General features: G+C 33.9%; 1 protein-coding gene across 9 annotated transcripts in view; it reads left to right on the top strand.

The window, feature by feature from the left end:
- The window catches only part of Cobll1 (cordon-bleu WH2 repeat protein like 1), a 161,799-nt gene that overhangs the window by 103,491 nt on the left and 34,797 nt on the right, over positions 1-23,511 (top strand). For 6 of the 9 annotated variants that reach the window (XM_048812389.1, XM_048812396.1, XM_048812390.1 and 3 more), the window contains exons 3-7: positions 10,952-11,153; positions 13,200-13,428; positions 14,210-14,248; positions 21,631-21,728; positions 21,834-22,070. In XM_048812389.1, the coding sequence (XP_048668346.1) occupies positions 10,952-11,153; positions 13,200-13,428; positions 14,210-14,248; positions 21,631-21,728; positions 21,834-22,070 (805 nt within the window). The remainder of the gene's footprint in view (positions 1-10,951; positions 11,154-13,199; positions 13,429-14,209; positions 14,249-21,630; positions 21,729-21,833; positions 22,071-23,511) is intronic. The other 3 variants (XM_048812391.1, XM_048812397.1, XM_048812392.1) reach the window with 1 other exon arrangement.

The raw sequence follows: 23,511 nt of genomic DNA, 5'->3' as shown, positions 1-23,511 counted from the left end.
AGAAAAACATTTTTTCTAGTTCTTCACTGCCACTTACAGGTAACACCAATGAGCCTCCATATTTGTCCTTGGGTGTACCCGTCATCTCTATATGTTGCTGTCTTTTCTAATATCTATCAACCAGTTTCTGAGATCTTTAGATTTTTTTCTTTTTAAGCTTAGTGACTTCAATATCACAATCATGGTTTTCCCCTCCATCCTGCTGCCCATAATAGTTATCTTAGACTTTCTTTACACTGTCTTTAACTCTGGGAACCTCCATCCATGGTCAACTTGCCCTGCACCAGGGAATGGTGGCATTGCTTCACTTTAAAACTGTCCATTACTGAGATGTTAGGTTCCTTCCTCAATGTTTTAACATGTAGCTTGTCTGCTTCTTGTTTGCGCCTCACTTTCAAGTCTAATTTATGTCCTTTCTTCATGTTGCTGCTTTTTCGTCATATCCATATTTTCTTTGTCTGATAGGTTCTGCAACAGGCATTTGTCCTGCATTTGTACTCACCAGGACCCTAGACTCTTCTCACCCTTTTCTTGCTCTTGCAGCATGGTTAGGTCCTAACTCCTTAAACTTGAGTAATTTTCCATCAATCAGCTTTGTATTTCTGGGCCACCAATCGTTGAATTGCTGGAGTTTTCTTATCTGCACACATGTATTATGCCTGAATTGTTAGGATTAAAAAAGACATCATATATTGATAGGATTAAATGTATTACTATCAGTGCTTGGCACATGTTGATTTCCCTGTGTGTTTGTATGTTTTGCCTATGCCTGGGGATCAAACCCAGGGCCTCATGCATGCTAGGCAAGCATGTGCTCTGCCACTGACCTACATCATCAGCCTGCTTTTTCCTCTATTTTCTATTGGGAGTTGCTTTCCTTCACCCTGGGATCATTCCATTTACCTAAACCCACAGATTAATCTGACTAAAGCACCTCTCAGTTTGTGGGACTACCTTTGATAAAAGACTGCAAGGGACGGCAATTTGATACCATAATAAGGAAGTCCAATCTACCAAGTGTGGAGATTGGGACATGTGATTTTCTTCTCCTCTGACATTATGTAGGCTTTTGCTTCACTACTCTCCTTTGTGTAAGCTTCACCACATGATTCTTTGTTCTTCTATGGTACTTTACCATTTTCATCTCTATACCTTTATGAACATCTGTCCCACCCCCATGGAACTTACCACCCTCATATTCTCCAGTCAGCTTATGTAGCTCAAATGCCACTTTTTATATAAAGGCTCCCTGATGTCTCCAGAATCAATTGTTAGCTCTGGCTTCCAGAATCTTCTGACTTGATACTAGGTTTTCATATACTGTCCTGTGTATGCATTTTCTTTTTGAGTAAACCATATAGGCCATGAGAGGATGTCATTCCTTTTCTTCAAAATGCTTAACAGTTTCTTACAATGTATGAGGCACTTAATAAATTCATTAGAATAAATAAATAAATAAATAAATCCTTACATATAGTTGCTTTTCCAAAATCTTTTAAGGAAAGATATATTCTCCAGGTAGAGAATGAAGTAGGCATGCCTGGAATTGGAATGTCTGATTTTTTTTTTTTTTTTTTTCCCAAGAAGAAATGTTCAGACACAGACAGATATTCTGTTGCTGAAAAATATTAGCTAATTAATGTGAAGACTGATAATGACAAAGATAAATTTCTTATGACTTTTTACTATAAAAGAAATCGGAAAAATATCTACAGAATGAGAAAAGAATTTGGACGACTAGGGGAAGCTAATTTTAAACAAGTTTAAATGCATGAGAACTTTTTTGATCAGAGACTCTGAAGGGCCTCTAATATATTTTTTTGTTGTTTTTAGAGAGAGAGAGAGAGTTTTTTAATATTTATTTTTTTAGTTTTCGGTGGACACAACATCTTCATTTTATGTGGTGCTGAGGATTGAACCCAGCGCCCTACACATGCCAGGCAAGCGCGCTACCGCTTGAGCCACATCCCCAGCCCTCTAATATAAATTTTTGAGACCAACTTTTCTGAATTTATCTAAATGTTCCTTATATGTTTATTTTGGTGATATTGATTATGTACTTGCTGTGAAAATAGTATTAATATTACATTGAAATATGTAGTTAGAATCCTTCAAATATATATTTTGATCACTTAACTTTTCAGAATTTTTTTCTCCAAAAATGAATTCTTAAGGGAGAATTTTAGAACTTTCCCCTCGATTTCTTGTGTGTTTCATGCAGAGGGCCCTCCAGAACGTTCCATTCAAGGAAATGCAAGTACATAGCATTATCTTCAGAAGAATGCCCTTGCTTTTATCTTGATTTTCACCAGAAGTTTACTCAGATTTGGGAACACAATAAGGTTGGAGGTAGTAATAGATAATGCTCAAGGGAAACTAAAAGCATATTATCCCAAATTAGGTTGGTAGCCTCCTGCTAGTTCAACAACATTTGCAAGAGGCTAGAAGTCACGCTCTCTGCCATCTTGTTTTGTGATCCTGCTCTCACATTGATGTCCACTGCAGTGCTGGGTTGCAAATGCTTGAACATTGCTGTCTGATGATCTCATGGATGACTGAAGGAAAGAGGAGTTAAAGCATCTTATTTATATATAACTTCACTGTAGTATAGAGGTGTGTGTGTGTGTGTGTGTGTGTGTGTGTGTGTGTGTGTCTACATACTGGTAAATTACCTTTTTCACCAAAGCAGTTCTTGCTTTATTTAAAAGTGAATGTCAAAAAATATGGCCATTATAGACAAATTGCCTAGAGGCTGTCCCCCTCAGAAATTTTCTGCTAGTACTTGGAAAAAGTTAATTTTTAGAAAAATGTAGTTCACAGCCTAAACTAATATAGACACTACAGAAAATAAGGGAATATGTGGGTACGTTTGTATCATTCTAGATCCTTATGGTTATGTTTCTGCTTGGTATGTAATTATTACTCACTGAATAAGCCTTAGTTCATTTTTCCTCTGGGATGTATTTTTAAAGCAAAATGTTGAGTTTGGAAAATTTGATAAAAAGTTGACATTTTATCTTTTTTAGCCTATAGGGAGAACATTCATGGATAAACTAGCATACAATAGGGGAAAGGGAAAAAAAAAACACCATATATAAAAGAGGAGGATATTTTTCTCTTTTTTCATAAATAGAAATTTGTTTTGGTTTAAGCAAAATTGAGGATATCATATATGAAAACACAAGAAAATGTAGAACTTGAAGCTTCAAGTTCCAACTAGAAGTTACAGGTTCCTTCATGACTTTCTGTGTGATTTCAAACAAGTCACCTCACCTCTCTGAGCTTTTCCTTTAAAATGACCCAGAGACATATTGTACATGTTTGGGGGGTACCCTGATTTACAGGTTCAGTACCACCAGCAGTTTTGACTGGCACTGGGTAGGTCAGCTATGGAACTCAGGAGCATTTTATATGGAGTACATCGCCACCTATTGGCAACAAGTAGACTTAAAAATGGCAAGATAATAACTACTGCATCATTGAAGGGCCTTTTTGTTAAAACAGGACAAAGCAGTAATACAATAGCAAGGAACTTAGAAGAATCGAAAAAGTTCAATCATTAATTGAAAAGTGCCAAATGATGACAGATATGTGGTAAATACATGTCTATAACAGGTTAATTTTTAAAAACACATATATATATATATATTTATATATGTTTATATTTCATGTTCATAGCTACAAGAATACTTAAATCTGGGGTTAGAGTCTTATGCAGTCATTGCTGCTGAAAAGAAAATTTGGAATTTTAATTATTAAAGTATTTAAGTGTATAAGCATTGCTGGCGTTTTTAATTGGTGGGACTGAAAAATGCTGTAATTAGTCTCTGTTATTGCCCTGCTGTCCCCTATAGCCCTCAAGCCTTTGTTGGTTGAGTGCTCTGCTGGCTTGAGAATGGGGCGGCAGACGGATCACACGTGTCCTCGGAATGCTGTTCCCAGCAGGGCTACCCTCTTCCCTTTCCTGGCATGTACGCCTTGTAACAATGAGTCTTCTTAATTTTAGCTTTCAATTTTTTATGATTAAAAATGCGATAGTTGGACATTTTAGGAAGTTGGGAAATACAAGTAAGCCCTCCAAATTAAAAATATGATGTAATTATTGAGTAGACAGATTACAACTATTTACTCTATGGTATCTAATTTTTTATTCACATACACATGTCTGTACATACACCTGTATATACACTGTAGAATTTTTTACGCCAGCATGGCATTATAATGTGCAATCTATTTTGTGACCTGCTTTTGTTCAGTTAATGACTCACAACTTCCATGTCAATAACATTTCATCCTTTGTGTTCAAATTGCCCCCATTGCCATGAGATGTATTTGTAGTATTTTTGTTTTCATAAGGGTGTGTATGCATGTTTAGCAGATAAGTTCTTAAAGTATTTATGAAGGTAACTATTTATAATTACCTCTAAATATCAAATTCAAGATAAATGACCAGGTAGAGTCCAGGGTAAAACGGTGATGTTTGAAGATTTTTTTCACATTTTAGCAATATTCTGTGTTTACTAATAGATATAAGAATTTTTTATCAGTTTAGTTATGGTCTTATGTATGAGCTTCAAATTTTAATTCTTTGTGTTACTTTCTTTACAATATTCCTTGTAGCATGGTTTAATAAGCATTATCAACTTTGGGATTAGGTTGTGTTTTTGTTAGTTCCACTTCATTTCTTGTACACATGGAGAGTCGGGGACAACTGCTTCATCCTGAACTAGGAGGGATGAGAAGACATGGCTCAACATCAGGAACGTTTAAGAATGTTCAAACTATTGTTTGTAAGTCTGATTGGGTTTTTGGTCTGCATTTATAAGGGATTTGGACTCGATTCAGTTTTGAGGATTTAATGAAAATGTGTAAAATATATTGCTAGATACTGGGAAAGAATCATAATAAAAAAGAATTTTTATTTAGAGATACTTATCAGATGCGTGAAATCCATCTCTTTGCAATAAGTCCTTATCATTATGCATTCCCATGTTCCTTGAACAGTCCCCATTGGCACCTGGTATCCCCTGGCCATTACTAATGGTGCCCCCTTTTGCTCCCAGGTGTCCTAGTGAGGATAAGTTGCAGAGCTATCCTACTGGTAAATGACCTTGTTTAAGTACCTGGAGTGTTTGTAAATTCACTGAAATAGTTTTTGCTATACCTTGTTGTTCTCAAAGCTCTTTATTGAACCATGATCTGTGTTTTTTGATTCAGAGTTAGATCTTTTAAACACAGAAATAGAAGACTTATCCTAACCTTAGGTAACAAAACTAGGGCAGGATTTCCACCACCATGTGTCATGAATGCGAAAGGGTCACAGAGGGATTAGGGATAATTTAGTGAAGTCATTAATCTGTAAAGTAAAATTTATAGCAGATATCCTATTCCAAACTCTATCTGTTGTGCTGATGGGCAATACTTGAGGTACCATAGGGCTAAAATGTAGCTGAAAGAATACTGCATTGGGAAGTCAGGAAATTCTAATCCTGACTGTACTCTGAACTCTGTATGTAAGCTGGTCATGTAACCTCTCAAACCTTAGTTGCTCCATTCATAAAGTGAAAAGCTTTCATGGGGGTTGTGAGCTCAAACGAGGTAATAGATATGAATCTCTAATACAAAGGACTGTTATTTATTTCTAAAGGAAGTGGGAAATCTCATAGGGATTTATTCATTTCAAAGAAGAAATCTGAAAATAAATAGCCTTCCAGAATATCATAATTTTGCAAGAGGTAAACAGAAGTTAATACCACACAAACCTGTTAAATAATACATTGAACTACAATTCAAAGCAATATGGTAATAAGAACAAGGGAAAGACTGAGACATAGTTGAGGAAGTGATGATCAAGTTCATACACTCTGCTTTTAATAATTTGCCTCAGCTTTCTGATTGGAATGCTGGGGTGCACTCCTACCTCAGGGAACAGGAGGACAGGCATCTTCCCTGTGGTGATCCATGGTAGATCTCTTAGCCAGCTGGGGTCGGGTAGTTATCATCATGACCTAAGGTACTGTCTTAGGCAGAAGTAGTTTGGCAGAAAATTTGGTAGAAAATTCTAAACAACTCTATTCAAGAGATGATTTCATTTTCTGTGGGTGCAATTTGTGAATAGTTGACCCCAGCAGCCATTGAACACCAGACCTGCTTTAGAGAATGTTGTACTTTGATAGTAGAGCTGGACAGTGAGAAACTTCCATCCTCAAAATCTTCTGGTCAGGGTCAACTGTTTCATATTAGTGCCCCATACTGGAGCTCTAGATAAAAATATCTTGCTTTCAAACTGGTCTGAGACTATGTTTAGAAAGGTCTTGGCCTACCTTTGTGTGAACAGGGCATAACTTCTGTTACTCAAATTTGTTAATAAATAGAAACCAAAGTTTTCTAGTTTTTGTATGTGTTCCTGTAAATCTCCTTTCAACTGCTGTGCTTTTTCATGTGTCAGGTGCCATAGAGACGCCAGCTGTACATCGTTTGCTCTGTGTCTTGAACACTGAGGTTCAAACAGACTTATGTTATGAGAAAATAATCACTGATGCCTGTAAACCCCTCCTACAACAGCTTGGACCTACTGAATGCCTCATATTAGGTGCTGGGAATAAGGATTGCCGAGATGTGGTCCTGCTATAGAGGAATTCCTATCTAGGTACAAATGGATCCCAGATAGCATCTTGAGCTTACTGTGTCCTGAAGGCCTGGATAAGATTGGCCTGGACCCTTATCCCACTTGCTGTGGAAAGTTCATTCCCCTTTGTGATCTTATTGTAAGTTTAGGGCACCGCTGGCTCTGACTTATTTGTATTTTGCCTACATAGTTTCTTATCTTTTGGTCTCCTTTCTCTTCTTGACTTCACCCCTCCTGAAGTCATGATGACCTTAGCGATGGTGTGTGGTCATCAAAAGGAGAGGTTAGTAAGATTATCTATCACATAGCAATCTCTGCACGTTTGTGTTTCAGGGATCTTATTGGGCCCTTTCAGCAATGCTGCCACTTTTTGATGTCCCTGCAATCAGACCTCTACACTGGCTCAGTCCTCTTTCTACTTTGGCTTTAATCCCACTAGCTCACTACAAAATATATGTGGACTCTGACTTGTCTGAGCCACTACCGTCTCCCACCTAAATTTTGGCAATACTCTTGTATGTAACTGCTTCTCCAGGCTATTCTGAATATAGTGTTCAGAATATAATCTTTTTAAACATAAAGCAGATCACATCACTGCTCAGAACTCTCTCAGGCTTTTTAGTTCACACCATAAGATCTCAGATCTTTCTGTGAAAGGCCTTTAAGCATAAAATTAGCACCCTGATTTTATTCCTACTGCTTTCACCTTAGCCCACTGGTTTTTGTTTTTTATTTTAATCCCATACATTTTGGAATTATCATGAAGAATTGAACCTGGAATTACAGAATGAGAGAATACACTCATAAATGTGTCCTGCCTCAGGGCCTCAGTAATCCAGGCAGAGTAGGGAAATGCAGTTCTTCCAGATATCCCATTCCCTCCAGGCCTCTATTCTAAAGCCATTTTTTTTTTTTTTTTCAGTTTGGCATTCCCTGACCTTTTACTTTTCATCTTGATATTTATCACTATATGATGTCCCATAGATTGTACATTTTTATTCTCTTCTGTCTGGATTGGTGTTTTGTAAATGGCAGCTTGCCTCAGAAGGGGATGAGGTGCTGGTCAAAGCACAGGCTGCTGTCCCTCACCACAGGCTCTGATTCCCTGGTCCAGGCTGTGGCTTGAGAACCTGCATTAATTACACATTTTGAGCATCCAGAAATGCACTGGTCCATGGGTCACATTTTGAGAACCAATGTAGTAGAACTACTCTGTCCAAAATGGTAGCCATTCACTACACGTGTCTTATAAATTGAATTTAAGTTAAATGAAATTTGAAATTCAATTTGTTAGTCCACCAGCTGTATGGTCACTTATTGGATTGCAAATATTAGAACATTTCCATAACTGCAGAAAGTTCTATTTGACACATTGCTGTAGAATATAAACTACATAAGGGTGGATTTCTTTTCTGCTTTTATTTTTCTCTTTCGCCTAGAGCACATCCTCATGCTTATAGATAAAGTCCACCTGGAGCTTACTTGGCTTAAAAAATAAGGTAGAAACCCAAATTTTAGATGACTAGTTAGTGTCTCCAGAAATCTAAAAGACCGCTATCATGCAGTATTAAATTTGTATATGCATTTGTACCTATGGCAGAATTTTCTGGTATGTTGTATTTATCTAAGACTAGGAATATTTTCAGGACAAAATTGGCTTCTGGAAGTATCAAAAAGAATTGAACCTGGAATTACAGAATGAGAGAATACACTCATAAAGATATTCTGTGGTTTTCATTTGGCTTTCAAAGAGGCATTTTTATTTCAGCAGTGTTGAGTTCAAATATTATGATAAAGTCTTATGTTAGCATGTGCTACCAAAGGATGAAAATAAGGATTAAAATAGGGATTTAAAAAAATTGTAATTAGTATTTTTGCCCTGTTAACTTAGTTTATATTTCTGGCAGAGATTCTAAACAACTATTTAGAAAGTAAATGGTATTTGAGTTGCAAGCTTTAGTGTTTTTTCATTTATTACTTGACACATTTATATAAAGAGAAAGCAAATATAATATCTACATATCACCATTTACATATAGCAGACCACTGTACATTTGATTCACAATGAAAGATCTCCTTCATTATAATTCTTTTTACCTAGATATTAGCTAATTCACCTTAACTTTATTATCAGTGAAAGCACATTTTTTTTTTTACATTTTTTTGAGAATCAGTATGTGGCATCATTTGATCTCAAAGTATTGTATTACCAAAAAAAAAAAAACCAAATTTTTATAAGGTCAGTGTACTTGTCTCTCTGGATGAATTTTAAAGTATACTATCCAAAATACAATCTGGGTAGTCAGAGACAAATTCCATAGTGTGTAACTCTGAGAAGGACATAAAACTCCAAAGTGTTACTGCACAAGCATCAAAATCAAGATATAGCGGATATATTCTGAGGACTGATACATATTCCAGAGAATCCTTTGTGTTAAGAAGATTAGTCTTTTGGGCTGGGGATGTGGCTTAAGCTGTAGCACACTCGCCTGGTGTGCGTGCGGCCCGGGTTCGATCCTCAGCACCACATACAAACAAAGATGTTGTGTCCACCGAAAACTAAAAAATAAATATTAAAATTCTCTCTCTCTCTTTAAAAAAAAAAAAAAGATTAGTCTTTTATTTATTCTTCTTGTATGTGTACCAGTGGAATGGTACTGAATGTGGGGGAGGAGGAGGAAAGTGAGGCACCATTAAGAAATGCACCTCTTTCTGGCATGGAGTCTGGCATGGTTTAGGAACTTGTGACAACCACAGAAAAGGGGGTGTGATGAGGGGGTGAATACAGAGGACAGTTTGAACATTTATATAAAGTGTTGTTTGACCTCAAGATCCCACAGGGCTAAACAACTGACCCTTCCCCACCTCTGCATGAAACTCCTTTTCTTGAAAACACTAAGTTGCAGAGACCACAAAATGGGAACTGCTCCTGGGGGAGTGGGGTGAAATGCTATGTGAAAACAGATGTACTAAGTTTTATATGGCACACTGAATGCTGAGATTCCTAACCTCATTTTCCTATCAAGTTTCTGAACACCAGTAGCTAGGTTTTTATCTCTAGTTTTGCTGACATTTATGTTTTCCAGTGGTAGGGAATGGCTGGCAATCAGGTTACCCTGAAGTGAAGCACATGGACCCATACCTCCTTCCATAAAAACAGGACTTTTACACAGTGTTGTAGTGCCTTATTATTAAGTGTGAACTAACAGTTAAGGATTGCCAGGCATTTGAGGAAAACACATGATACAAAAGATTTTTTTTTAGTTTGTTTTCCTTAGGGCTGACAATTAAGAAAGGCCCAGAGACCACATTGTTCTTTGGATGGTGTTAGTGAAAACACAAGTCTGTAACATCTGTTGAAAGGGAAGCCAAATATTGAGAAGTGTCCCTAGATCTCAAGTTGGGTATGAAAGTGCCTACAGAAATAGATCCTATATTACCATTAGTATTTCACACTCGGTCACTATTTCAAATGATTTCATGGATTTACTTGACTACTTTTTTATTGTCTAACACAGGCCCCATAAATTTTTTTCTGTCAAAGGCCAGATAGTAAAAATATTAGACATACTTCAATCTGCACAGTGTAACACGAAAGCAGGTTGAGTCATTATAGAAACAAACAGGCATGGCTATGTTCCAGTAAAACTTATTTATAAAAACAGACTGTGGGTGTAGTTGACCTGCACGTTGTAGTTGGCTGACACTTGGTCTAGCTCATGTAGTTGAGTTAGATCTATGAGGACAGGTGCACCATAATATTTGTATTAGGATGCAAAGCCTAGGAAATGTTAAACAAATATTTTTGAATGATTTAAGAAATATGTACTCTAGGATTTTGCATGTTTCCTCGTAGATACTTACTATCTGTTTTGCAAAGCCAAAATGGTGGTGATTTCACATACTTCATTTTATGAGAACTTTGGAATATGGCCAATTCGTAAGCTAAAGATTGCCAGTATTCCAAATAAATTTCTAAAGAAGTGCTTAGTAAATTGACTAGTCTTAATTGACTTACTCTTAATGAGTACTCATCTCCTCCTGAAATTTATAATGCAAAAAAAAATTGACAAAAGCATATAGGCAATTGCTAAAGCAACTTTAGGAACTAAGTTCTCTTAAATGCTACCTAGGAAAATATTATAATTTTATTTGATAAAACATAGTTAGAATTTTAAGCTGATTTTACAAATACTACAGTGTAGCATTACTTTATCTATTGAAGGCACCTGCCTGTGTGTGTGAAGAATTCTCAAAACAATAGCTAACAGTTACTGAGGTGGTTTTGTGGACCCTATGATCAGCATTACTCTTGTTTTACAGCAAACCAATGATGGACTTGCTGATATTTCTCTGTGCCCAGTATCATTTAAATCCATCAAGCTACACCATCGATCTGCTGTCTGCTGAAAAGAATCACATTAAATTTAAGCCAAACACACCAATAGGAATGTTGGAGGTAGAAAAGGTAATTTTAAAGCCAAAAATTTTGGACAAGAAAAAACCTACACCAATAATACCCGAGGTAAGGATTGCATTTTTGATTTTGATGTTTCATGGCCAAGATATTAAGTTAATCTTTCAGTTATTAGCTCTTTCCAAAGGAGATAAAAATTGGGTTTTTAGTCAACTTGAAAATGGTTATTATGTTTTCTTGGGCCACAATGTTTAGAATCCAGTTGGTTATTGATCCTGTATCAACTAGAATTGGAGGAATACTTTAGAAATTGAATGTTATAAAGTGATTGATAGGCTGTATCAGAGCCTGAAAATTATGTACATGCTGGATTTTAAACTATGCTTTTAAAAATTCTTTGTTTAATGGAAGATTTTAGAATCTTTTAATGAAAATTCACTTAAGAATTTATTATATTTTGGTTTCTCTATTTAGTAAGTGGCAGTTGTCATTTAATAATGTTATTTATGCTGCACAGTGACTCAGTTTTCCTTAATATATCAATTTTAACTAAGAAATTTAAACCATAACGATTCTAAAATAATTAGTTATTAGATTTTGTGTGTGTGTGTGTATATGTGTGTGTGTGTGTGTGTGTGTGTGAGAGAGAGAGAGAGAGAGAGAGAGAGATTGATTGATTGATTGATTGCTGGGGATGGAACTCAAGAAGGCTTTTTGCATGCTAGACAAACTCTGTCCCTGAGCAGCATCCTCAGCCCTTAATCAGTTATTCTTTAAAAAATTATTCTGTTGGTATAAACAGTGGGGTAGAAGTTTATGGTTTTCATGAATATTCATGAATAATTTCATGAATATTTTATGAATATTCACAACTTTTTACTTCATAAAATATAAAATTTTATATCTTAAGTGGATAGTTCATTTACATGTGATTTGAACACATGTATTGTCATATTTCTTCATATTATGAAGTTTTTACAAAGTCAACAGGGTTTTTTATAACAAAACATTTTCTTTTATATGTAATTAAATACTGAATATTAAAATATTACACAAAATTCTTTTTTTGTCTAGGTGTATGTTTACTGGATTTACTTGCTGTTTATTCATCTGTTAACCTGCTGTTTAAACTACTATGGAAGTAGTTTTATTTATGCTGTAGCATGCACATTATATAAAGGAGCCCCTCAATTATATGTGGTGTCTTTATGAATAAATGTCTTTGATATCTATGAACTAGATTATATTTAGTTGCTAAGTTCCTTTTACATAGGATTTAATTTAGTTACATCAAAGTTATGAGATAAAGATTTTCAATAATTTTGAATTATTAGCATAGATATATATATATATAGGAATACTTTAATAATCTTTACTATATTAAAAATAACCAAAGTATAATAATAGTAACAACAAAAACTAATCACAAGAGAAAGTGTACTTTCATAATTTCCTCTGTGGCACACACTGTGCTAAACTCCTTATATGATTTTTCTAATTTATTATGCTTTGAATAGAGAGACACAAATATTCTAGTGGTTTTTCAAAAGATTCCTCTTTTAGTTGAGGCAACTAACTGACAAATGATTCAAAATATAAATATTCCTTAAATAAAGAATAGGATAAAACATGGGTGGTCTCTGTATTATTATGTATGTTTTTAATTTTAAAGTAAACAATGTAAAAACACTGGACATGAGGTTTTCTCTTCTTTGGTTTAAATCTGCTTAATTTATTATACAAGGGTTGTAGATTATTTAATGTGAATTATGTAATCATTTATTTCTTTTGAAGTACTGGGAACTGAATACAGGGCTCTCTGCCATGGAGCTACATCCCCAGTTCTTTTTATTTTGAGGCAGGATCTCACCAAGTTGTCAAGGTTGGCCTTGAACTTGTGATCCTCTTGCCTCACCCACCTGAGTAACTGAGATTATAAGGGAGCACCACAAACCTGGCCAATTTAGATTGTTTGATATGCAAACTAATATTTGTTTCTTAGAATTTGCTTTAGATATAGGAAATAACACTAATGAAAAAGAGAATAAGAAAGAACTGTTTATAAATATTGTAAATAAACTCATTATTTTAGACATTATAGAAAGCTTATTTTAATAAATTATGGTGTAACTCTAGCTTTAATCCATGTTTCAGAAAACTGTGAGAGTAGTGATCAATTTCAAGAAAACACAGAAGGCCATAGTGAGAGTTAGTCCACATGCTCCCCTTCAGGAACTGGCTCCTGTCATATGTAGCAAGTGTGAGTTTGACCCACTGCACACACTGCTGATGAAAGACTACCAGTCCCAGGAGCCCCTCGACTTGACAAAATCTCTCAATGACCTGGGACTGCGGGAGTTATATGCCATGGATATCAGCAGAGGTGAGTTAGGCCTTTCATTTTACTCATTGAACAAAATGTGCATACGTGTATGTGTGTGCTGTGTTTATGTACAGGTGTTCTCAGGTTCATAATGACGAGAGGGAAGTAAATTCATGTTGTTGGGAATAAGAAGAAAGCACTAAATAAAAACAAACACTTGGAAATAAAACAAATCAATTTAAATATGAAACAACTTGATTTCAGTTACTAAAATAGGAATAAAAATTTTGTAGCTATTATCCACATTTTTTTTTTCAAAATTCAACTTAATTCTTTGTGGTTTTAGATTTAAACGGAAAACAAAATTTACATGAGAACTCATTGTTTTAATCAAGTGTGAGTTACTGTAGAATTTGTATGAGGTTTTAATTATACAAGTTTGGAAATTTCTTGCCTATTTTTCCCCCCTAAGGTCAACATCCACAATAAACTGGCTTATAAAATGAATCAATTTAATTTCAAAATTTTTCCAAACATCTTGCAGTTTTAATCTATAGAAATAATGTTTTGTATTAAAAGTTTTGGAGATTTTAGATGATGCTGGTTTGTCTGGTATCTTACACACCCAGGCAAACATATTTATCAAACATGAATATGTCTTACTAGGATAAAGAAAACTTTAGTGAAGCAAACAATTACATACTCTGCACAGAGACCTTCAAACATGCTGGTGTTTTAGCATTATGTAATTTAGAGACTACTTTCTCAACTCAGTAATGTTTTTTACTTGAATAATCAGCATCTTCACAGTCAATTTACCCTCTTTTGCCCCCTCCTGTAGCCACTTCTGTTACTGCCTTCAATAAGTCATCTCTACAAGGTAAGACACATAAATCAGTAGAAACTATAAATTATAACATGAAATTGGGTATGTTGAAAATAAACTTCTAATTTTTCCCGTTTTCTTAACATTACTAACATACATTCTGTAAGAGATTTTTAACTTGGACTTTGCTTTTATTTCCTAAAAAATAATTTATATGTTCCCTGTTTTGACCTCTGAATTTAATTATGATAATTTTATTTCAACAAATACTTAAAAAATTATATCATCCTAAAAGTAGGAGAAAACGTAATTCTTACTCTTATATAAGAAAAAGTGATTTTGTTTGGAACTTTATTGAGTACTAGTGGTAGTACTTCAATGATATTATAGAAGGATCTCAGATTTTTTTCTGTTGAACAGCTATTCAGAAAAATAATGGTATATTCATAATAGGACTTTTTTGTAGTCATTAAAATCATTTGTGAACATTTTATAATAACATGGAAAGTGCTTATGCTAAAATTAGCTTTTAAGCATATAAATGTGTTTAATATAATATGAAAAAAAACAAATGAAATTTCTGAAAGGAAATAGATAAAATTTTTTAATAGTGTTTACCTTTGGGTAGTTGGACTATGGTTGACTTTTCATAGTTCTTTATGCTATAGGATTTTATAATGAACATGTAATTTTCATAGAGAAAAAACTTTATTAAGAATTGTCTAATAATAAACTCTGGAAGTTGTTTTCCCCCATTAAAAAAGAATAGGCTCAGGTAATTGATTACTCTAATAATTACCAAACTACTTTTAAAAAAACTTAATAGCTACACATTCTCTCTTATTGTATTATTAGAATCATTTTTGTTGACTATTTCCAAATTTCCTTTAAAGCACACCGATACTTTCAATTCCAAAAATTAAGCCCACAAGTAAATATTTATTATCAATGGCCATCATGAAGGCTAGCATAATCAAAGGAGATGAAAATTCTTATGATCTTAAATTATATGCTAAGAATTAGAAAGCAGGCATTTTAATTCTGACATACATTGGCTATCAGTCCTGTTCAGCAAGCTGATGGGAACAGCCTTATATATCTGGACTTATCTTCCACTTCTATAATAATTTAATAAAACAAAAATTGAAAAAAATGGTTTCTGTGTTCCTTCCAGAAATGGTACTTTTACTTGCACCTGGCTTCTGCTCCTAACTTTGCCACTCTGTATATATTTAACCCTAAGCAAATTCCATAATCCTTTGTACCTCCTCATTTTGAAAGTGTTGAATATATAGATTTCTACTATCCCTTCCAGCAATGGAAGTATGTGATTTTATAGATGACTGAATGCTCTGGATAAGATTAAGAAAGCTTCTTTTACAGTGTCTACAGGTCAATCCAAAGTGCTGTAAGTGTCCTCAGCTCTTAAGTTGTTTGGTATCATTGCAAACTATAGTATTTGAGTTGTTTTTTAAAATAGGCTAAAATTTTCACTTGTCTTAGTGTTTCACTTTGACTTGTAGTGATCCCTACTTATAACTTTAGGGAAGATGGGTTAACTAGTGCAGAGGATGACAAGATGTCTGGAAAAATCATCATTTGAAATACCCTCGAGATAAATAAATAAATATTCTCCCAGTATTGGGGATTGAACTCAAGGGTGCTCTTCACTGAGCTACATCCCCAGCCCTTGTTAGAATTGCTTTATTTTGAGGCATGGTCTTGATACATTGCCCAGGTTGGCCTTGAACTTGTGATCCTCCTGCCTCAGTCTCCTCCATAGTTAGGATTGCAGGCATGTGCCACCATGCTTGGCACTCTGATTATACTTATTGTATTGTGCCACCATATGAATTTTCCACCTGTTCTTCTAACTAAACTTAATTGTGTGTGCATATATACTCATTTAGTAGGGGATTCTATCTTAAAATGAAATAGTGGCATAAAAAAGAAAAACCACAAGTATTACAAAATCTTTAAATAGATACTGGTTTCAGTTTTACCATGTAAAACCTGTGTATCTTTGTGCAAGTTATTCAAATCTCTGATCACCTGGCTCCTTAGATGTGAATTCGAGTGATAACATTGCTTATATTTCTTTATATCTATAGGGTAAATGCTGGCATTCCTCAAATAAGAAGGGCTCAGAATTATAACTAATGATAACTCCCTCAAAAAGATGTTCTAAGAAGTAAAATGGGCCTATGAAAAACTCTTTAAACATAAAGTCCTATCCACCTGTTCATCATTATTAATTGTTACTATTGTTAGGCTTTTCATGCAGAATGCATGCTACTTAATTAATATTTGGATTATCAGATATGAGTTTTAATTTGTGGAATATAGTTTTTCTTTAATGTTATCGAGACATATTGCATTAATATTTATTGGTACTATCTTTGCCTTCCTAGAGAAGTCCCTACATTATCATGATTTATTTCATTTATTGAACATTTATTTTAAATATTTAAGAATGTATATTTACTATGCTCTGCTATATCAAATTTTGACACACAGTGCTTTGTTTTCAATGTCATTGATATTACATTGTGATTTGCTACAAAACCCTTGTTTTTTGTAAAATAATGCTTTTGAAATTTATTCCTGTCCTAATTTTTTTTTTTTTTATTTGCAATTCGTTTGTTGACAAAACCAGGTCATTTGTTTTATAGTTTGTCTTACTCAGAATTTTGGTGATGTATCCTTGTCACATGTTTCTTTGTCCCCTCTATTTCCTGAAATTTGACTATTAAATCTAGAGCCTTAATCAGGTTTTAGTGACATATCTCTGGCAAGAATATAGTAGCCAGGCATGGTGGCACTCGCCTGTAGTTCAACTACGCTGGAGGCTGAAGTACAAGGATTGGTTGAGCCCAGGAGTCAGCCTGTACTACATAGGGAGACCCTGCCTCCAAAAAATAGAGAAAAAAGAAAGAAAACTTTGTAGGTATTATTTTTGTGTTACCATTAACAGACAGTAACATGCTATCATCTTTTCTGATGTTAGCCAACAACAATTATTGTCTGCATCTTAAACAGTGATTGATAAAGGACAATAGTGTATATAAACATTACTTTTAACTGTTCAGATATTTCTACAAAACAAACTCTCTCATATCAGCAATTTGACTCCCTAGATCAAATTCAGTCAGAAAAGGTCATATGAAAGTGTGATAATTTCTTTCTCTTCACTGAATTTTTTTTAAATAATGGACTTGTTCTCTAGCATGAACATGATGAAGAGTTATTTTCTTAGTATCATTATGAAAGCACAGAATGAAACATATGTGATTTGTTTCAATTTATGGAATCATGACACCAAATTTGTTCTGATTTTTGCCGTTAGAAACCATCCTGAGTCCCTCTAACATGAACTCCAATAGATTTTCAGTTTTCTTAATTGTTTCAAGATCATCTTGTGCATTTTTTATTACTATTATTATTACCAATATATATTATATAAAGTAATGGGTTTTACTGTGACATTTCCATATACATGTATCATATTTTGATCATGTCTACCCTCCATTCTACTTTCTCTTGCTCTTTGCCCACCCCCCAGTATCCTTCCCCCTTCCCAATAATTCCTTTTCCACTTCAATTCATCACCTTCCCACTTTTTACCCTTTGGATAAATACTAAGGAATTGTCTATTTGGATTTTTTTTTTTTTTTTGGTGGTGGGGGCGGGGGAGGGAACTAGGGATTGAAGCCAGGGGTGCTTAACTATTGAGCCACATCCCCTGTCTATTTATTTTTATTTTGAGACAGGGTCTCACAAAGTTGCTAGGGCCTTGCTTAGTTACTGAGGCTGGCCTTGAACTTTTGATGCTCCTACTTCAGCCTCCCAAACTGCTGGAATTACAGGTATGCACCACTATGCCCAGCTCTAGTTGGATTTTGTGGTAAATCCATTTTTAGTTTTTTGAAGAATCTGTAAACTGTTTTCCATACCAGCTATACTAATTTACATTTTCATCAACAGTTTATACAGGTTCATATTTTTTCCACATTTCAACTAGCATTTGTTATTTTTTGTTTTTGTTTTTATTTGTTTATTTATATGATAAGAGCCATTCTGAATATGTTGACAGGAATCTCCATGTAGTTTTTTGTGATTTATTAAGGCTAAAGATATTATTTTTACATATATTTATTGTGTTTTACCTGTATTCTTTTGAGAAATGTCTGTTCAGATCATTGGTCCAATTACTGATTGGAATATTTGTTCTTTCTGAAGATTAATCCTCTGTCAGATGAATAGCTGGCAAAGATTTTCTCCCATTTCTATAGATTATCTCTTCAATCTCTTGGTGTGGTTTCCTTTACTGTGCAGCAGAGTTTTGATTTATGGTAATCCTATTTGTCAATTGTTGCTTTTGTTTCCTGAGATATCAGAGTACTATTCAGGAAATCATTGCCTGTTCCAGTATTTTGAAGTGTTTCCTGTATGTTTTCTTCCAGTAGTTTCAAAGTTTCATGTCTTACATTAAGATTTTGATCCATTTTGAGTTGATTTTTCTTCAGAGTGAGAGAAATCTAGTTTCAATCATTTGCATGTGGATATCCAGGTGTCTTAGTACCATTTGTTGAAAAGGCTTTTCTCCAGTGTATGATTTTTGGCACTTATATTGAGATCAGCTGACTGTAGATACATGGGTTTATTTCTGGATCCTCAATTCCTATCTATCTATATCTATCTATCTATCTATCTATCTATCTATATTGTAATTGTACTGATAATTGTATTATATGTAAATGGGGAGATATATCTTATATATGTTCTCTTTTTAAAATATTTACTTTTTTAGTTGTAGTTGGACACAATACCTTTATTTTAATGTGGTAGTGAGGATTGAACCCAGGGCCTCACATGTGCTAGGCGAGTGCTCTGCCACTAAACCATAACTCTAGCCCCTTTCTATTCTTTTTTGTTGTATCCGTATATATCTGTTTTTATGCCTATACCAGGTTTTTTTTAAATTAAAATAGCTCTGTCATATACTTTATTTATTTATTTGTTTAGTCATTTATTTATTTATTTTTGCATTACAATTCTTAATTCACCTTTATACCACAATTTATCATATCTCTGATTGTATATAAGGTTTGTTGACACCAAATTCACATCTTCGTACATGTATTTTGTATAATGATGAGGGCCTCTATAGTATATTTTTAAATAAAGGATTACAATGCCTACATCTTTGGTCCTTTTGCTCAGAATGATTTCGACTACTTGTGGTCTTTGTTCATTCCAGATGAATTTTAGGATTTTTTTTCTATTTCTGTGAAAAACTCTGAAGGATGTCATTGGTATTTTGATTGTGATTGCATTGAATTTGTAGATCACTTTCAGTACTATGGCTGTCTTAACAATATTAATTTTTCCAATCCATGAACATGGAAGATCTTTACATCTTCTATTCTCTAATCTCTTTCTTCACTACTTTCCAATTTCCACAGTAGCAATCTTTCACCTCCTTGTATAAGAAACACTGATTTCTTTCTCAGTCCATTCATTACTGATATATAGAAAAGCTATTGATTTTTGTATATTTATATTGTATCCCTACTACTTTGCTGAATTTATTTATCAGTATGAGTCCTTTGGTGGAATCTTTAGGATTTTCTCAGAATAGAATTGTATTATCTGCAAATAGGGATAATTCAATATCCTCCTCTTATTTATATCACTTTATATATTTTTCTTACCTAATTGCTCTGGCTAAAATTTCAAGCAATGTAGTGAATGAAAGGGTTGAGAATAGATACTCTATTTCCTGATTTTAGAGGAAATGCTTTCAGGTTTTCCCCATTCAGAATGATGATGGACATGGGTTTATCATATATAGTTTTTATTATAATAAGGTATGTTCTTTCTATATCTAATTATTCAGAACTTTATCATGAAGGACTGTTGAGTTTTACCAAGGACTTTTTCTGCATCTATTGAGATGATCATGTGATATTTATTCTTGATTCTATTTATGTGCTGTATTACATTTATTGATTCATATATGTTGAGCCATCATTGCATCCTGGAAATGAAACCAACTTGATCATGATATATACTCTTTTTAATGTGCTGTTGAATTCCATTGGAAAGTATTTTATTGAGGATATATATCATCTGTGTTCATCAGGGACATTGGTCTATAGTGGTTTTTTTTGTTGTTGTTGTTGTTGTGTTCTCATCAAGTTTTGGAAACAGGGTGATACATTGTAGAATGAGTTTGAAAGGGTTTCTTTCCCTTTTAATTCATGGAATAGTTTGAGGAGCATTGGTGGTAGTTATTTAAAAATCTGGTAAAAATTCATCGATGAATCTGTCTGGTTCTTTTACTGTTTTGTTGGGAAACTCTTTATTACTGTTTCAATCTCATTGCTTATTATTGATCTACTTAGATTTTTTAATGTCCTATTGGTTTGATTGTGGTGGGTCATCTGGGCCCAGAAATTTGTTCATTTCTTCTAGATTTTCCAGTGTATTGGTGTGTAGTTTTACTCAATATTCCTAATGCTCCTATGAATTTCAGTGCTATGTGTTATATTATCCTTTTTTCATCTATTTATTTGTTTGGGTTTTCTTTCTTTCTTTCTTTTGGTTTAGCTAAGTTTTTGTCAGTTTTGTTTATCTTTTCAAAGAACCAACTTTTAGTTTCATTAATCGTTTCTATTGTTGTTTTAGTCTCTATTTCATTTATTTATATATTTATTCATTATATTTATTCATTTATTTCCTGTTCTGATATTTATGATTTATTTCCTGCCACTGATTTTGGATTTGGTTTGCTCCTGTTTTTCTAATGCCCTGAGAAATATCATTAAATTATTTGTGGTTGCTGTGGTGATTTTTTTAATGTATGTACTCATAGTTATAAAATTACATCTTAGTACTGCTTTCATTATACTTCTGAAATGTTGGTAATTATGCAATCCTGGCTGAGTCATAAAGAATTGAGTGTATGTCTTAGTTGTGATTATTGATCCTGAGTATATCTTAGTTTAAGTTTCCTATGTTGTGAAACAGGAATATTTGGTTCTTTGAGAATTTGATAAAAGTAGTCCTGAGTGATTCATTTCAGATTATAATGACAACTTTTATTACTACTTAAGTTTTTGTTTTTATTTATTTTTAAAGTTTTTGGTACTGGGGATTGAACCTAGGAGTGCTTTACCACTGAGTTACCTTCCCAATTACTCCCTCTTTTTTTTTTTTTTTTTAAATTTTTGGGATGATTTTGCTTAGTTGCTGAAAGTGGCCTTAAACTTGTGATCCTTTTATCTCAGCCTCCTGAATTGCTGGGATTCTAGGCATATACCTCCATGCCTAGCATATTAGATAAGGTTTTAGAGGGAAAGTAAGAAAAGAAAAACTTGGAAGTGAACATTCAACTCTCTGTACCAAAGTAAGATGACTTTCTTCTTTTTTAGAGTCCTGCCAAATATCACAAAACCTGGACATTATGAAGGAAAAAGAAAATAAAGGATTTTTTAGTTTTTTTCAACGTAGTAAGAAAAAGAGGGAGCAAGTAAGTATTTTCTTATGCAATATCTTAGAAGAGTCTTCAAATCTTGTATAAAATAAGTGGTTTTTATCTTGAAATTGCATATAGACATTGTCTTTTTCTTATTAGACTGCAAGTGCTCCTGCAACCCCTCTAGTAAATAAGCACCGCCCAACTTTTACAAGGTCCAATACTATTTCCAAACCATATGTTTCAAACACCCTGCCGTCGGATGCACCCAAGAAGAGGCGTGCTCCATTGCCTCCAATGCCAGCATCTCAGAGTGCCCCTCAGGACCTTACAAATATCCAGGCGAGGCCAGCTTCTTGTGTGGTGAAATCCACAAGTGTGGAGGAGACTGATAAGGTGAGTAGGTTTGTTTTCTTTTACAGGATGAGACAAGGTTACCTAACTTGTCTTTTTTCACATAGACCCCCAAGAAAGTTAGTGACAGTTATTAATATGTAATAACATGAATAAATACTTAACTAAAATTGGTACTGGGAAAAGATTATATGTAGTTTGATGCAATGAAGAATAAGTTGCTATTTTAAGGAGCTTTTTTTTCAAGCAAATAGCTGGTCTATAAACATTAAGTATTAATGCATATATTACAGATGAAAATGCTTATTTTCAAATGAAAATGTTTTTAAACAACAGTCTTTGTGCTAATTCATGGGCTTCTAATTTGTATATCTTCTTGATCTAATTTTGAGATTCTGCAGAGGAAATACTGGTGTCTACCTAAAATCAATACTCTGTTTTTTAAAATGAGCCTTTTAATAGAACATATTGTGATTACCTTTATGTGTTCTTATGTTCAAAGCATTGTTCTGTGTGTACCTTTTCCTTTAAGCTTTATTTTTATTATTATTCCTTTTTATTGTCTTATTTTTACTCCACTATTATTATTGGTTCCCTTTAATCCTAAATTTGGGAATCTATTAGCAAACAACATTTTATGACTAAGCAATCTGTACATTCTTGCTTTATTCATGTGGAAGGTAGGCGAATTTTCAAGTAAATGTGATTGAACATAAGATGATGTATTATGTTGCTTGTAATCACACAATGATTTAAATGACTTTGAGAGCAATTTTTATTTTGAAGTATTCAAGACAACAGGTGGTCTTCTCATATCTGGTTGAAGGATTTTATTTTCTTCTCAGAAGTTTAGTAAATTCTAGCCTCAAGAAATGAACTCTTCCCATGCACCTAATATGCATTTGGGTACTTTCTTAATTTAAAAAAACCCAGCAACTTGATTATATTTTTTTGTAAACTATCATGTGTGTCTTTAGAACATAGCAATTTGAATAGAAACACATCTTTAAAGAAATGCTTAATGAAGTTGTTACTTAGAAAATCAACTCTCTTATTTCTATTAAGACTTGTCTAATTTAATGTTTGTGGTATAAAATCTCATAAATCAGGATTTTTTTTTTCCTATGATGGAGTCATTTTTCTGACAAAGTTTTCCAGAGTTACAGCTTGGTAGTTGAGTGAAGCTTTGCAGAAGAGGTGATCGTTGAGTTCAGTCTTAAAATGAGTGTGGGAGTCCATCAGTCAGGTGGAGGACCCTGTCCAGAGATTTGGATCCTGAATACAATGGCTTGCCTGGGTGTGTGCAAGGAACAGATTGAACCAGCAAGGAAATCTAGAACCAAGTCAGGGTCAAAGACTTCATTTTGTGCTTGTAGCTGCTTTGCATTTTTTCATAGCAAAAAGCATTTTGAGGATTTTTTTATACTTGTATTTACCCTAAAATTACATCCTAAGTGTGTAAATTATTATACTCTCAAGTAGT

The sequence above is a fragment of the Marmota marmota genome, unplaced genomic scaffold (assembly GCF_001458135.2).
Source record: "Marmota marmota marmota unplaced genomic scaffold, marMar, whole genome shotgun sequence".
Taxonomy (NCBI): domain Eukaryota; kingdom Metazoa; phylum Chordata; class Mammalia; order Rodentia; family Sciuridae; genus Marmota; species Marmota marmota.
Note: the sequence above shows the minus strand (reverse complement) of the source record. Positions and strands in the feature narration are given on the sequence as shown.